At 26.3% G+C, this 12,652-nt stretch overlaps 2 protein-coding genes across 2 annotated transcripts; one reads left to right on the top strand and one right to left on the bottom strand.

The window, feature by feature from the left end:
* The first annotated feature begins 3,975 nt into the window (after positions 1-3,975).
* Positions 3,976-8,833, top strand: LOC141524731 (alanine aminotransferase 1). The gene is made up of 5 exons (XM_074238748.1): positions 3,976-4,328; positions 5,152-5,600; positions 6,705-7,479; positions 7,846-8,114; positions 8,208-8,833. Exons 2-5 carry the CDS (start codon positions 5,172-5,174, stop codon positions 8,484-8,486), a joined length of 1,752 nt encoding a protein of 583 aa, XP_074094849.1. The 5' UTR covers positions 3,976-4,328; positions 5,152-5,171; the 3' UTR covers positions 8,487-8,833.
* Positions 8,834-8,872: 39 nt separating this feature from the next.
* Positions 8,873-11,486, bottom strand: Black (glutamate decarboxylase-like protein black). The gene is made up of 2 exons (XM_074238749.1): positions 11,176-11,486; positions 8,873-10,337 (listed from the first exon to the last, which is right to left on the bottom strand). Exons 1-2 carry the CDS (start codon positions 11,455-11,457, stop codon positions 8,961-8,963), a joined length of 1,659 nt encoding a protein of 552 aa, XP_074094850.1. The 5' UTR covers positions 11,458-11,486; the 3' UTR covers positions 8,873-8,960.
* Positions 11,487-12,652: the final 1,166 nt, after the last annotated feature.

Raw genomic sequence — 12,652 nt, 5'->3', positions numbered from 1 at the left:
GAAGCGCACACGTAGGTAAACCCATTGAATTAAAATCATATACACTGATAAAAAATTTAACTTGGCTCAAAAGCAATAATCTTGAACCAAGAACACCATTTTCAAGAAAATAAATTTTTTGAAGAAAGAAGAAAAATTTTTAAGCCAAAAAAATTTTCTCGACTCAAGAATTTTTACTCTTGACTCAAGAACTTTTCTTCTTTTCAATTAAACAGTTAATTAAAAAATTATATCTATATATCTATTATTAATATCTAATTAGATGAGCTTTTGACGTAAATATTCTTTAATTAAAAAATACTGTCTAAATATAATGTACATTAAAAAATACTCTTTTTTTATGGAGTATTAACATTATTTAGGTAAACATGTCACGTAAACCCTGCGAGCGTTATTGCAATTACGCGGCAATATTATTGATGTACAATCAAATTTTTTTTACGAATTCATCAGTCAAGCGTATACTTTAAATAATACAGCTGGTTTAATTCCATATTAAGAGAAGCGACAAAATATAATCATATTTTTTTTCAATACATTTCAATCAAATAAAGAGAAATTAAAATTTACATATATGTACGCATATACTTGTTTAAGAAAAAAATATTTCCGAATAAATAGAAGACATTGCTGATACTGGTTGCAAATCAATGCGATATTTTGAGAGTTGAAAGTGACGAATGCTTCTCATTTGAATGCGCTAAAGTGTTTTATGTTAATTTTTTCGCAAAAAAAAAAAAAAAATAAACAAAAAAGGTAATAAATACCGTTCAGATGAAGAAACAAAACTAAACGTTGAACTTATATGATCTGGAATTTTATTGGAAATTTTTTGTTTTTTAATGACATTAAAGTTAGCTGTCTCTTCACAATTAAAAAAAATTTTTTTTAACAGATAAATTAGGGCAAAAAAAAATTATTTAAAAAATAGACTTGTAGAAATTTTAATAAATTAAAAATGCAATTTTTTAAAAATAATTTTTTTGTTGAAGAAAATTAAAATTTATTTCTTCAATATTCAAAAATTTATTGAAAAAAAATTTTTTTTTGTATTATTTATATTTATGATTTTTTTTTTTTTTTATAATAGCGCTTTAATTCTATTTCCGGCTTAGTAATATGCAATATACAATATATATAGAGAAAAGATTAACTTGAATTTATTTGATCATATTCATTAAACATAAATTATGCGCAATCATATGGAAAAACGATCCTCATAATTAAATATTAACTGAATATTAAAATTCTGCAATTACTTGTTAAATTAAACGAACAACTTTTATATGAGCAGCTACTGATAATAAAAAATTACACTAAAAAATAGCGGTATAAAAATTATCTTAATTAACAAAAGTCAATTGTCTACCGTTGTTAAATAATATTTTAACTTTCGTAAGTGCAAATTTAATATACAATTACAAGCGTTTATATAATTATTCGATTACTACTATGTATTAGATAATTTCACAGTATTATTTAATTGAATATCAAATGATGATGATGAGAGACCAAGATATTGTGTAAAAAAAAATTTTTTTTGGCATTAAACAAAAATAAATGCTGCAGATTCAATTTAATTGTTAATAGAAGAAGAATATAAGAATTTAAAGATTCTAATTTTGAACAAATTATTGTTGCATATAAACTTAACATGACTATACAAAAAACATTCACTGTCGAAATGCCTTTCACAGTTAATGTCATATTTGCGGTTTCGCATCAAGGCCTCCAATTTAACAATCATTTTAAGCACCATAACATAGAAAACAACTGTTTAATTTGATTTATTTTATTAATTAATTTAAACCTTCTTATTTGATGTTTAAATAAGCAAACAAATAAATTAAAAAATGTATAAATCTTTTGTAAATTTTTTAGGCATTGATGAATTTATTATTTTAATTATTTCAACATAGAAGCTTGGATATCCTGTAGGAAAGCATAAATAAAAACATATCCGGTGTCTAGGTCGATGGTTATTTCCGTTAAATCCAAATTTTGGGAGAAGTTGGAGGACACTAATACATTCAAACTGCAATTCCATGATTTCTTCATATGACGTTGGATTTTTTTTTCTGTTTTTCCGCTAATTAGAATGTACATTATTTAACATATACTTCAATGAGTCACATAGAAAAGAATTTATTCACGGTAATTAGTTGAGGAAAATGATCAAGTATTCGTTATTTTAATTCAGCGATTGATCACGTTTGGTTACAGAGAAGTAAAAAAAATTTCTTTATGTGACGCTTCAGAAATAACAAAGAGATTTTAATTTATATTTACGTGTTATATACTTAGTCAATATTTTATCCAGTTAATACTAGATTTTGCAAGATCATTTAAATATACTTTCACTTAAATATTATAATATAACTCTTTATTTTTTTAATTTGCAAATTTATCATCATTTTTTACTGATTTATAGTACTAAATCTTTAATTAATTGTACTAATTTTATTATTTGGTGTGCTGAAGAAATAAAAATTTCTGAAACTAATTATGAAAGTTTCAAAATTGAAATATTTTTATCAATAAAATAAATTGATATTTAAGTTGGATTTTTACTCTAATGTGAAGACATTGTTTCACATTATACAAAAGAACAACAAATATTAAGATCTATAGATCATTTTCCGTTTAATGTTTATAAATATCTAAGTTTTATTATCATCGCATTATAAAAATTATCGTTCAACTTAAAATTCATTTTTTATTAATTTATTAATGTCAGTATGAAGCTTAGATTTCAGTTTGCGTCAAAATGTTTGGCATTCTGGTCCGACTTACCCAATTTTTAATGATAAAACAGGAAGATTAGCATTATAAACTGCGGCAACAGATAGATGTCAGTTTGCTACCAAGTGTAGTTATTTATATTAACAATAATTTCAATTTTACCTTCATTAAACAAAGAAGAAAACTATGCAAGTTTATTTATTTAAAATAAATTCACATATATTCAGTAACATACAAATTAAACCTATTTGGTAATTATAAATCTTTGTAATTTGAATTAACATATAATGAAATTAAAATTAGCAATCACTAGACAGTTTTTTAATTTTATTTAACAAAAAAATTATTTTTAAAAAATTGCATTTTTAATTTTTTTAAATTTTTACATGCCAATTTTTTTTACCATAATTTATTTGTTACAAAACTCTTAAAATTATTAAATAAGTGCTAAATTAATTTTCATTTACATATATTAATGATTTCTTCCCTATTAAATTTTTATTTTACAATTATAAATTTAATTAATTGCATTAAGTTGTTAAAATAAATTTTTTTGATTAAATATTTAAAAAAAAAAACTCATCAGTAAATCGAAGAAATAATTTTATATTTTTTTTATCTTCTAAATTTATCATTAAAAATCAAACAGATTTTTAATGATAAGAAATAAAAATACCAATTAAATAACATCTAAGAGAGAAGAGTGCGAATATTCGAATTCCCAAATATTAAAAAAAAAAAAAAAAAAAAAAAAAAAAAAAAAAAAAAGACTTTTCATTCAATTGTATAAATTCAGCCGCAGTAAAGAACAATTGTTATCCAAGTCAATTATAATGTCAACACAAATAATGAAAGTGTTAGAATAAATACAAAGTCAATGTAAAAACTTCCACACCGATAATCACTCTAGACCTTGAAATACTTATTATATCCCTGATACTAGCATAAATTGTTTGTTAAGTACACATATTGTCTATCAAAATCCAAGTTAAAATCTCACTGTCGGAAATAAATGAAATATGAAAGAAAAATATAACCTTGAAATTTATTTTAACATCTGAGCCATCAAATCTATTCATAGACTAGTAACCTTTTTTGCTATTTAAATTTAAATTTTGCGCGCGCATTTTTTTGCAAACGCACACAAGAATTTTATAAAATTGCAATCACGCCCTCTATAAAAATATTTGAAGATCAGGATCAGGCCAGCAGCATCAAGACAACATCATCAACATCAACGTCATCAGACAATAAAATCAGCTGCCAAATGACAATAAAATAAAAATATAAAACTATTGAATAAATTGTTCGTGACAGCAAAACGCGAGAGTGAGAGTGACATCAAACATCTTGACCCTGTTATTATTAATAATTATTTCAAACGAGAATCACCCGGGCATTGGAATTGGAGAGTTGTTGTCTTACTCTCGTACTGTGAATAATGTTCATGCAATTTTATTATCATAATTTATAATCTTCAGTGCTTAAAATTTTTAATTATCTTGTTGATCATTTTATTTTTTTAATACAATTATTTTTTTAATTGGCTGTGATAATTTATTTATTCAAGTGTTAATTACTGTCAGGTGTCTAATTATCTATTGAGTGTATATAATATTAATTGCAACGAGATTTAATTTACTTATCTCTCTATTTTTTAATCTATTTATCATTCAGACTCTATTATTCCGTCCAAATAAGAGTATTATCAACCAACACTTATAGCTTGACTATGTGTTGTCATTTATCTATCTATAAACATTTTGTTAATAATAGTAAAGTTAGCCGATGTTTTAAAATTTTTTTTAATAATTAAATTTGAACAAAAAAATATATTAAAAATTTTCTACATGTAAAATTTTTTCTTTTATTTTTTTAAAAATAATTTTTCAATGAAAAAAAGTTCTAAAAATTTTTAAATGTCGGCTAAATCAATTTTTATCTGAAGTTAGCCGTCAGCTGTCAATTAAAAAAATTTTTTTAACAGATTAATTACAATTAAAAAAATGCTTAAAAATTTTCATTTGTAAATTTTTTATTAATTTTTACATGTGGAATTTTTTTTTACAATAATTAAGTTGCTGTAAATATTTAAAAAATTTTTTACATCTACCAACTTCAATGTTATTTAAATTATTATAAAAAAAAATTAAATTAAAAAGTTTCACATATAAAAATTACAAGTGAAAATTTTTAGAAGAATTTTATTATTTTAATTAATTCTATTAAAATAATTTTTAAACTTAACAGCTGACTGCTAACTTCAGTATTATTAATTTAATTGCTCCAAAATTCTAAAAAAAATTTTTAACATCTGTCAACTTCAGTGTCATAATTTGTAATCTTTTTTTTTTTTCATCGTTCTTTCTCTCTCTACTTCTCTCTATCTCTCTGTCTTTTTCTTAACAGCCGCGTCGATAAAATAAACCATGCCTCTCGTTTGTAGCGGCACAACATTGGGTAGAAGTAGGAGCATAGTTATCAGTAGGGCCTGGCCGAGTTCAAAACGATCATGGGAGTACGGAAGACGGCCGCTGTATCCAGATTCACCGCCAATAACTTGTATTAACAGAATTTCAACCTCAACAATTCAACGTGGTTCATCAGCTTCATTCCCACTGTCATCATCGCTATCACTGTCATCAAAAACACCAACAGCGGCGGTAGCGTCATCACTGATAAAAACATCCAGTAAACCAACAACAAAGTATCGAACGTTCAGTAGTACAATGGCTACAGCTGGTGAACATCATACCCTGACGATAGACAATGTATTCTCCAATTTACGGCGTATGGAATACGCTGTACGTGGACCACTTCTTCTACGTGCTTTAGAAATTGAAAAGGAACTTAAAAAAGTATGTTTAGTAATTTACTTTTTATTTTTTAAATAAATATTCTTTTTAAAATAATCCGGCTTGTGTGCCAAATTTAAACGCGTTGAATTTTACGTTTTGTGAGTAATCATTTTTTAATTCTTTATTTACAGATTTTATTTATAGACAAATAATTATTTAAGCTGATAAATACATCTATTAATAATATTGTAAGAATAGATTTTTATTACAATTATTTTACAAGTTTTTTTATAGTTTTACGTTATAAAAAAAAAAAACAGATGATAACGTAGTACGTGACTTTTATTGAAATTCATAACACCGGCGTGTGCTTTATTTTTTTTATTAATTTATATTACACTAAAGTTAGCTATGACACTGAAGTTGACAGATATAAAAATTTATTTAGACATTTATAGTAATTAAATTAAAAAGTTTAACATGTAAAAATTAATAAAAATTACAAATTAAAATTTTTAGAAGAATTTTTTTATTGTAATTTTAACATAGTATAAACGATAATAATATTTAATATAAAATTAAAGTGTTATTGACCTGACATATAATTAATATTACTATTTTAATCTGGTTTTATCGATTTTTCTGAATACTAATGATGCATATTTAATGTTATTGATAACATAAGCTATAATCTCTCTTTTTAATTACAATAATCTGTTAATTCCGGTTTAATTGTACTCAATAATATTATTCAGATAATTCTTTAATTATTAACAGATTATAATAAAGTAAATATTTTTTTGTATACAAAAAAAATTATTTTTATTCTCATGATTATTACGATTAAAATATTTTATTAGATAAATTGTGTACTTCCTGCCAGTAAATTAGAGTACATACACAAATGAATAACTCGAATTGATCAACGTGAATTGCGTACATAAAAACTTCATGCAAATATGTTCTCAGAAAAATATAGCATAGTATTTTATTAAGTTAATTATCATGACCTTAAAACAGTATTTAAAAAGTAGTATTATTATTTTTTACTGATATTTTATTTTATTTATTTTCACTTACTAAATTAAAGTCAATTAAATTTTTTTATGCAGACAATACTTATGATAATAATAATAATAATAATAATAATATATTTTGTTGTAGGGTGTAAAAAAACCATTCAAAGAAGTAATTAAAGCCAACATTGGAGATGCACATGCTATGGGCCAACGACCAATTACAATTTTACGTCAATTATTATTATTAACAATATCACCAGAGCTTATGAACGATCCCCGTTATCAAGAAGACGTTAAAAATCGTGCAAAAGCTATTTTGAATGATTGTAAGGGTGGTAGTGTTGGTTCATATTCTGAATCACCAGGAATAGAAATAGTACGTAGACATGCAGCTGAATATATTGAAAGACGTGATGGTCATCCAGCTGATTATAAAAATATTATTTTATCAAATGGTGCATCAGATGGAATAAAGTCATTTTTAAAATTATTCAACGAAGAATTAAATGGGCTGCCATCAGGCGTTATGATTCCAATACCTCAGTATCCACTTTATTCAGCAGCATTGGCGGAGTTTGGTCTTTCACAGATTGGTTATTATCTTGATGAAGATGAGAAATGGGGATTAGATATAGCTGAGCTAGAGCGGGCTTATAACGAGGCCAAAAAGACTTGTAATCCGCGTGTTATCGTGGTTATCAATCCTGGAAATCCAACAGGACAAGTTCTTACACGCGCTAACATCGAAAATGTCATTCGCTTTGCTCAGAAAAATCGCCTATTTATATTGGCTGATGAAGTCTATCAAGACAATATTTATGACCCAGACAGTGCATTCCATTCGTTTAAAAAGATCATGATTGAAATGGGAGCTCCTTTTAATAAAATGGAACTGGCATCGTTCATGTCGATATCAAAAGGTACTTAACTCGAGTATTTTAATTCAATTTTTTTTTTTTTTTTTTATGCTTAACCGACGACTACATGTAGGAAACTTAAAAAAAAATTGTGGAGTTGTTTTTGTTTGAATCATTAATCAGACAGAATAGGTCACGGATCTTATGTCTAAAGTTAACAGTATAATAATTAAGTAGTTGTTATTGTTATTATATTGAATATTGAACTAGTTTAATTTATAATTTATAACGCAATATTTTTAATCTCATTGATTTATCTTATCTTTCATTATTTTCCATCAATCATAAATTGGTACTGCTTATTTGAGGACAGTCTGTGTCTACTTTTACAAAGAAAATTAATATTGATTAAAATGAATGTTTAAACAGGATACATGGGTGAATGTGGAATTCGATGTGGGTATGCTGAATATTTCAACATGGACCCCGATGTTATGGCAATACTTTCAAAGTCAATTTCAGCGATGTTGTGTCCAACTGTACTAGGTCAAGTAGCTATGGATGTTGTGGTAAATCCTCCCAAACCCGGTGAACCTTCGTACAATCAATTTATTAAAGAAAAAACAGCCGTACTTGAATCATTGGCTGAACGATCACGATTAGTTGTCGATACACTCAACAGCATTCCAGGTTTTAAGGTAAATTATTAAATGTATTTAATTAATTTTAATTTATTATTTATTTAATTTAAATAAAATGATGTTTTTTTTTTTTTTTTTTTTTTTTAATAGAGCAATCCAGCTATGGGCGCTATGTATGTATTTCCTAGAATAGATTTACCACCTAAAGCGATCGAAGCAGCTAAAGCCGCAGGTCAAGAACCTGATGTATTCTATGCATTTAAACTTCTTGAAGCCACGGGTATTTGTGTAATTGCTGGATCTGGTTTTGGCCAAAAACCTGGAACTTATCATATACGTACAACTATTTTACCACAAAAAGAAATGATTAAAATGATGCTTAACAGTCTCAAGGAATTCCATTTGAAATTTATGAAAGAGTATAGTTAAAAATTTACATTATTTATAAATTAATATTTTTTAATTTTTAAATTTGACAATAATAATATTTCATTGATATTTAATACTTTTAACACTATTTTTATTAATTATTTGTATTAGTCAATTGATTTTTTATAATCTATGCCATAATTATCTTTTAATAACGACCTGTAAATTTTTTATTTTAACAATTTAAAATTTTTGATCGTTCTTATTTGTAAATACTTTCAGAAAAAAAAAAAAAAAAAAAAAAATTCACAACTAATACAAAAGTATTTATCATAATTATTATCACAGAAACTAAATGTCTATATATTGTTATACAAATATTTAATAGCCTCAGTCGTGTATTCAAATTGAAATGTTATAAAATGAAAAAAAAAAAAAACAATAAATAATTTCAAGTTATTTATTAATAAAAATTAAATATCCAAATGCTTACTAGTAATTAAAATGAATATTTTTATTTAAATACAACAATAATTATAAATCATCAGCAAGTATTTCAAATTCATTAACGAAAAATCTCATATCATCTTCATTTAATCCTGAACTCTGTAATACAAGTCTAAAGAAATTAGGTCTACCGTGCAGAGGTTGATAAGTAACCAGCATAGATCCTTTTTTAACCATTTTTTCTTTTATTATCGGTGCAATTTTATGTAATACCTGATTTAATTGATCATCTTTCAAGTGTCTTTTTGATTTAGGAACATACCAAAAGCAAACATTTGTACATTCTGGCTCTTGAAACAATTTCCAGCCATCTCTATCACGAATTAAATCAGCAAAGTATCTGGATAGTTGAAACACCCGATCAATGTGGATTTCAAAGCCTGCGGTACCTTTGGCTTTCCACATGAACCAAAATTTCAATACGTCAGCTCTTCTGCCACACTGGACGTGTTTATCACCAGAGTCAAAAGAAGTGTTGTAAAATTTATCTTTTTGAAACAGATAAGTTGCATTGGAACTGTGCGCTGACTGAAGAAGGTTTTCATGCCGCACTAAGAGTGTCGAGCATTGTTGAGGCGCTGCCAATAATTTATGAGGATTCCAAGTGACTGAATCAGCAAGCTCAACGCCGTCAAGATATCGCCAGTGTTTAGCGGACATCAGAGCACCGCCGCCCCAGGCAGCGTCAACGTGCAGCCACATATCATACTTGGTGCAGATTTCGTGGATACGCCGGATAGGGTCGTAGACACCCAGGACAGTTGTCCCAGCAGTTGCTGAAACCATCAATGGTATTGCATTTTCAGCCAGAGCACCAACAATTTGCTCTTCAAGATTGTCAACGTCCATTTTTCCTGTCTTATCAACTTTAATGCAGTAAACGTTGCTCGTACCGATGCCCAAGAACGCGGCCAATTTTTTTATCGAGTAATGAGCATCTTCTGAGGTAAATACGACGAGTCTTGGCAGCCCGGACAGTCCGGTTTCTTTTAACTTTGGAAATTTATAATGTCGAGCTAGATTTATTGCGTATCCGTTGGCCATCGAGCCTCCAGGACAAAAAATTCCGTCGCCTTGGCCGTCTTTCCACCCGATGATTTTCCTCATTTCACACAACACTTGGCTCTCCATCAATGAAAATACTGGAGATACTTCGTAAGTGTACACCGATGGATTCAATGCATCAGTCAACCACTGTCCTACCAATCCATACGGATCAATGCTGGAAAATAATTGATTTACAAACCGTGGATTGCCAGTTTTGACGCTGTACTTGATGACTCCACGAATTAAATTCAATAATTCTTCATGAGATGTTCCATTTTTTTTCAATTGCAGATTTATCAATGAGGGTAAACTTTCTGGATCCACCCACTCGACCACTTTAGTGTTGCGTGAAGTGCCCTAGATTTTAAAAATTTACTTTATAATCATACTCCAGTTTTTTATTTTATTGCATTATTTTTATTGAAATATTTTCACTGTAATTTACGAATAGTTACTACGTGTCGAGAAATAATTTCGTAATGATGGAAATTAACTGTCTCAGAAAGTTCAATGATCAAGTGAAACGTAACGAGGAGAATGGTTGTCAGAAAGTTTATTATTTATGTCAAATAGTTATAGTAATAGATATTGAATAATTTTAGTATTAATCATTATTTATTATTAAATAGTTCGTTAATTTTATTCTTATCCATTCTTGTTTTAAAGATATTTAATATTATTTCCGTGTTCTAGTATGATACAGAAGTCAGCTATCAATTTTAAAAATTTTTTAATAAATTAATTTCAATAAAAAAATGCTTTTAAAAATTTTCACTTGTAATTTTTATTAATTTTCATGAAATTAAAATTAGCAGTCAGATAATTTTTACATTTTATTTAACAAAAAAATTAGTTTTAAAAAATTGAATTTTTAATTTTTTTTCATTTCTAAATGTCAATTTTTTTTTTGCCATAATTTATTTGTTAAAAAAAATTATTAAATATCTTCTAAATTTATTTTCATTTAATTTTCACATGTGAAACTTTTTAATTAATTGTTTTTTAAATAATTTAATTGTTATCAAATTCTAAAAAAATTTTTTAATATCTGTCTACTTCAGTATTGTCAAGATTGTTCATAAAATAAAATCAAATAAGGTATGGGTAATTTATTATAAAACTGTGAAGTATATAATTAGTTGAAAGAATGCATGAAATAATTTAAAAATTATAAAATAATGATAATTTAACTTACGTCAAATACTGCCGACTTTAAAATAATTTCAAATGAATCTCGTAAAAAATTTTCGTGAATCGCTTTTGATGGAGCGCTCGGATAAGTTAAAGAAGAAATAGAACAACCATTAGTGCAAGCATTTGAATTTTCCATAATGTTTAATTGTTTTTTACTGATTTTCAGATCATCAACGGCGATTTTTTCAGAGAAGTAATTGCCGTTGAAAATTGTCAGTTCCTTGATATCTTCAAAGCTCTGTTGCTCAGAATCTTCACAGAAAGTACCTTCATTAGCCGGCATTGTACACTCAATGCTGTTAAAACTAACTCTGAACTTACCTGGAGAGCTGATCGTCTTTTATAAGCTCTAAAGGTTTGATCAAGGACATAATTGCATAAAACCCCTCCAACTTCTACTTCTGTGTTGCATTAAATAATTTAATGTAAAGTCAGTCAACCGACGTCACATCTTTACTCTCGCACTCGTTCCTGTCCACTCTAATCAGATTTCCCCGATACTTAAATTGTTCCCTCGAGAAAGGGAGAAAATATTTAAATATAAATATTTATCGTCGTCAATGTAAATTCCCAAGAATTCCTGAATGGAATTACTAAATGATAATTAATTTTATTGTTGACTAGGAAAAAATAGTCCGTTTATTATCCTGTTTCGAAATTTTTTTTTTAATTATTTATTCTTACAGTATTGTAAATTATTTAATTATTGTAGTAGAAGGTCAGTATCAGTGTCTTGTCAGAAGTAATATTAAAATCAATGTTATTTAGAACATTGAAACTATCCAATTAAAAAGATTCGAGGCTACTGGTTAAAAAAAAAATTAACTTTCAATAGTAATTTATCTTTTGAACAATAGATTTTTTACAATTAATTTTTTTATTTGATTTCTTTAATATTTATTTATTTATTTGCAAGCCAATTTATTTTTTAATATTTTTTTTTTCTGTCATATACTTGCACGTAATTTTCAAATAATTTATTACCAAATTTTTTTCAGCAATTAAATTGATTTTATAATTTTTTTTTAACATCCCAATTTTTTAATTTTTGTAATTCTCATAAAAAATACCCAACTCATAAATCATAGAGAAATTTTTGGACATAATTTTCACGAAAAACTAATAAATAATAAATTCTATTTAAATACGATAAAAAAAAATAAATAAATTATCTGTTTAAGCATACTTAAACTAGTGCGTAAATTTTCCAAATTAAATTTAAGTAACAATGCCTTATAATTTTACTGATTAATCCTTATTAAGGAACAAAAGTTTTTAAATTGTCGATAATATCTCAAGGTCAACATTGCTTATTTAACAGAATTATTACTTAATATAAAGCTAATAAAAATATAACAAAGCGTAATTTAACAGAAAGCAAATTATAAGAGTTGTATAAAAAATTCGACACAATTTTTTTCATATTTTTAATAAAATATTATTTATTATGTATGTTAACTTTACGTAGACATTTTACA

The sequence above is a fragment of the Cotesia typhae genome, unplaced genomic scaffold, assembly GCF_013202065.1.
Source record: "Cotesia typhae breed Kobodo isofemale line unplaced genomic scaffold, CoteBio_Ctyphae contig_23, whole genome shotgun sequence".
Classification (NCBI taxonomy): domain Eukaryota; kingdom Metazoa; phylum Arthropoda; class Insecta; order Hymenoptera; family Braconidae; genus Cotesia; species Cotesia typhae.
The sequence above is the reverse complement of the archived record's forward strand: the minus strand, read 5'-3'. Positions and strand labels throughout refer to the sequence as shown.

Coding starts and splice junctions, on each gene's coding strand:
- LOC141524731 (XM_074238748.1), top strand. CDS start 5,172: ATGCCTCTCGTTTGTAGCGGCACAACATTGGGTAGAAGTAGGAGCATA. Junction 5,601..6,704: donor TTGAAAAGGAACTTAAAAAA/GTATGTTTAGTA, acceptor ATTTTGTTGTAG/GGTGTAAAAAAACCATTCAA. Junction 7,480..7,845: donor GTTCATGTCGATATCAAAAG/GTACTTAACTCG, acceptor ATGTTTAAACAG/GATACATGGGTGAATGTGGA.
- Black (XM_074238749.1), bottom strand. CDS start 11,457: ATGCCGGCTAATGAAGGTACTTTCTGTGAAGATTCTGAGCAACAGAGC. Junction 10,338..11,175: donor TAAAGTCGGCAGTATTTGAC/GTAAGTTAAATT, acceptor TTTAAAATCTAG/GGCACTTCACGCAACACTAA.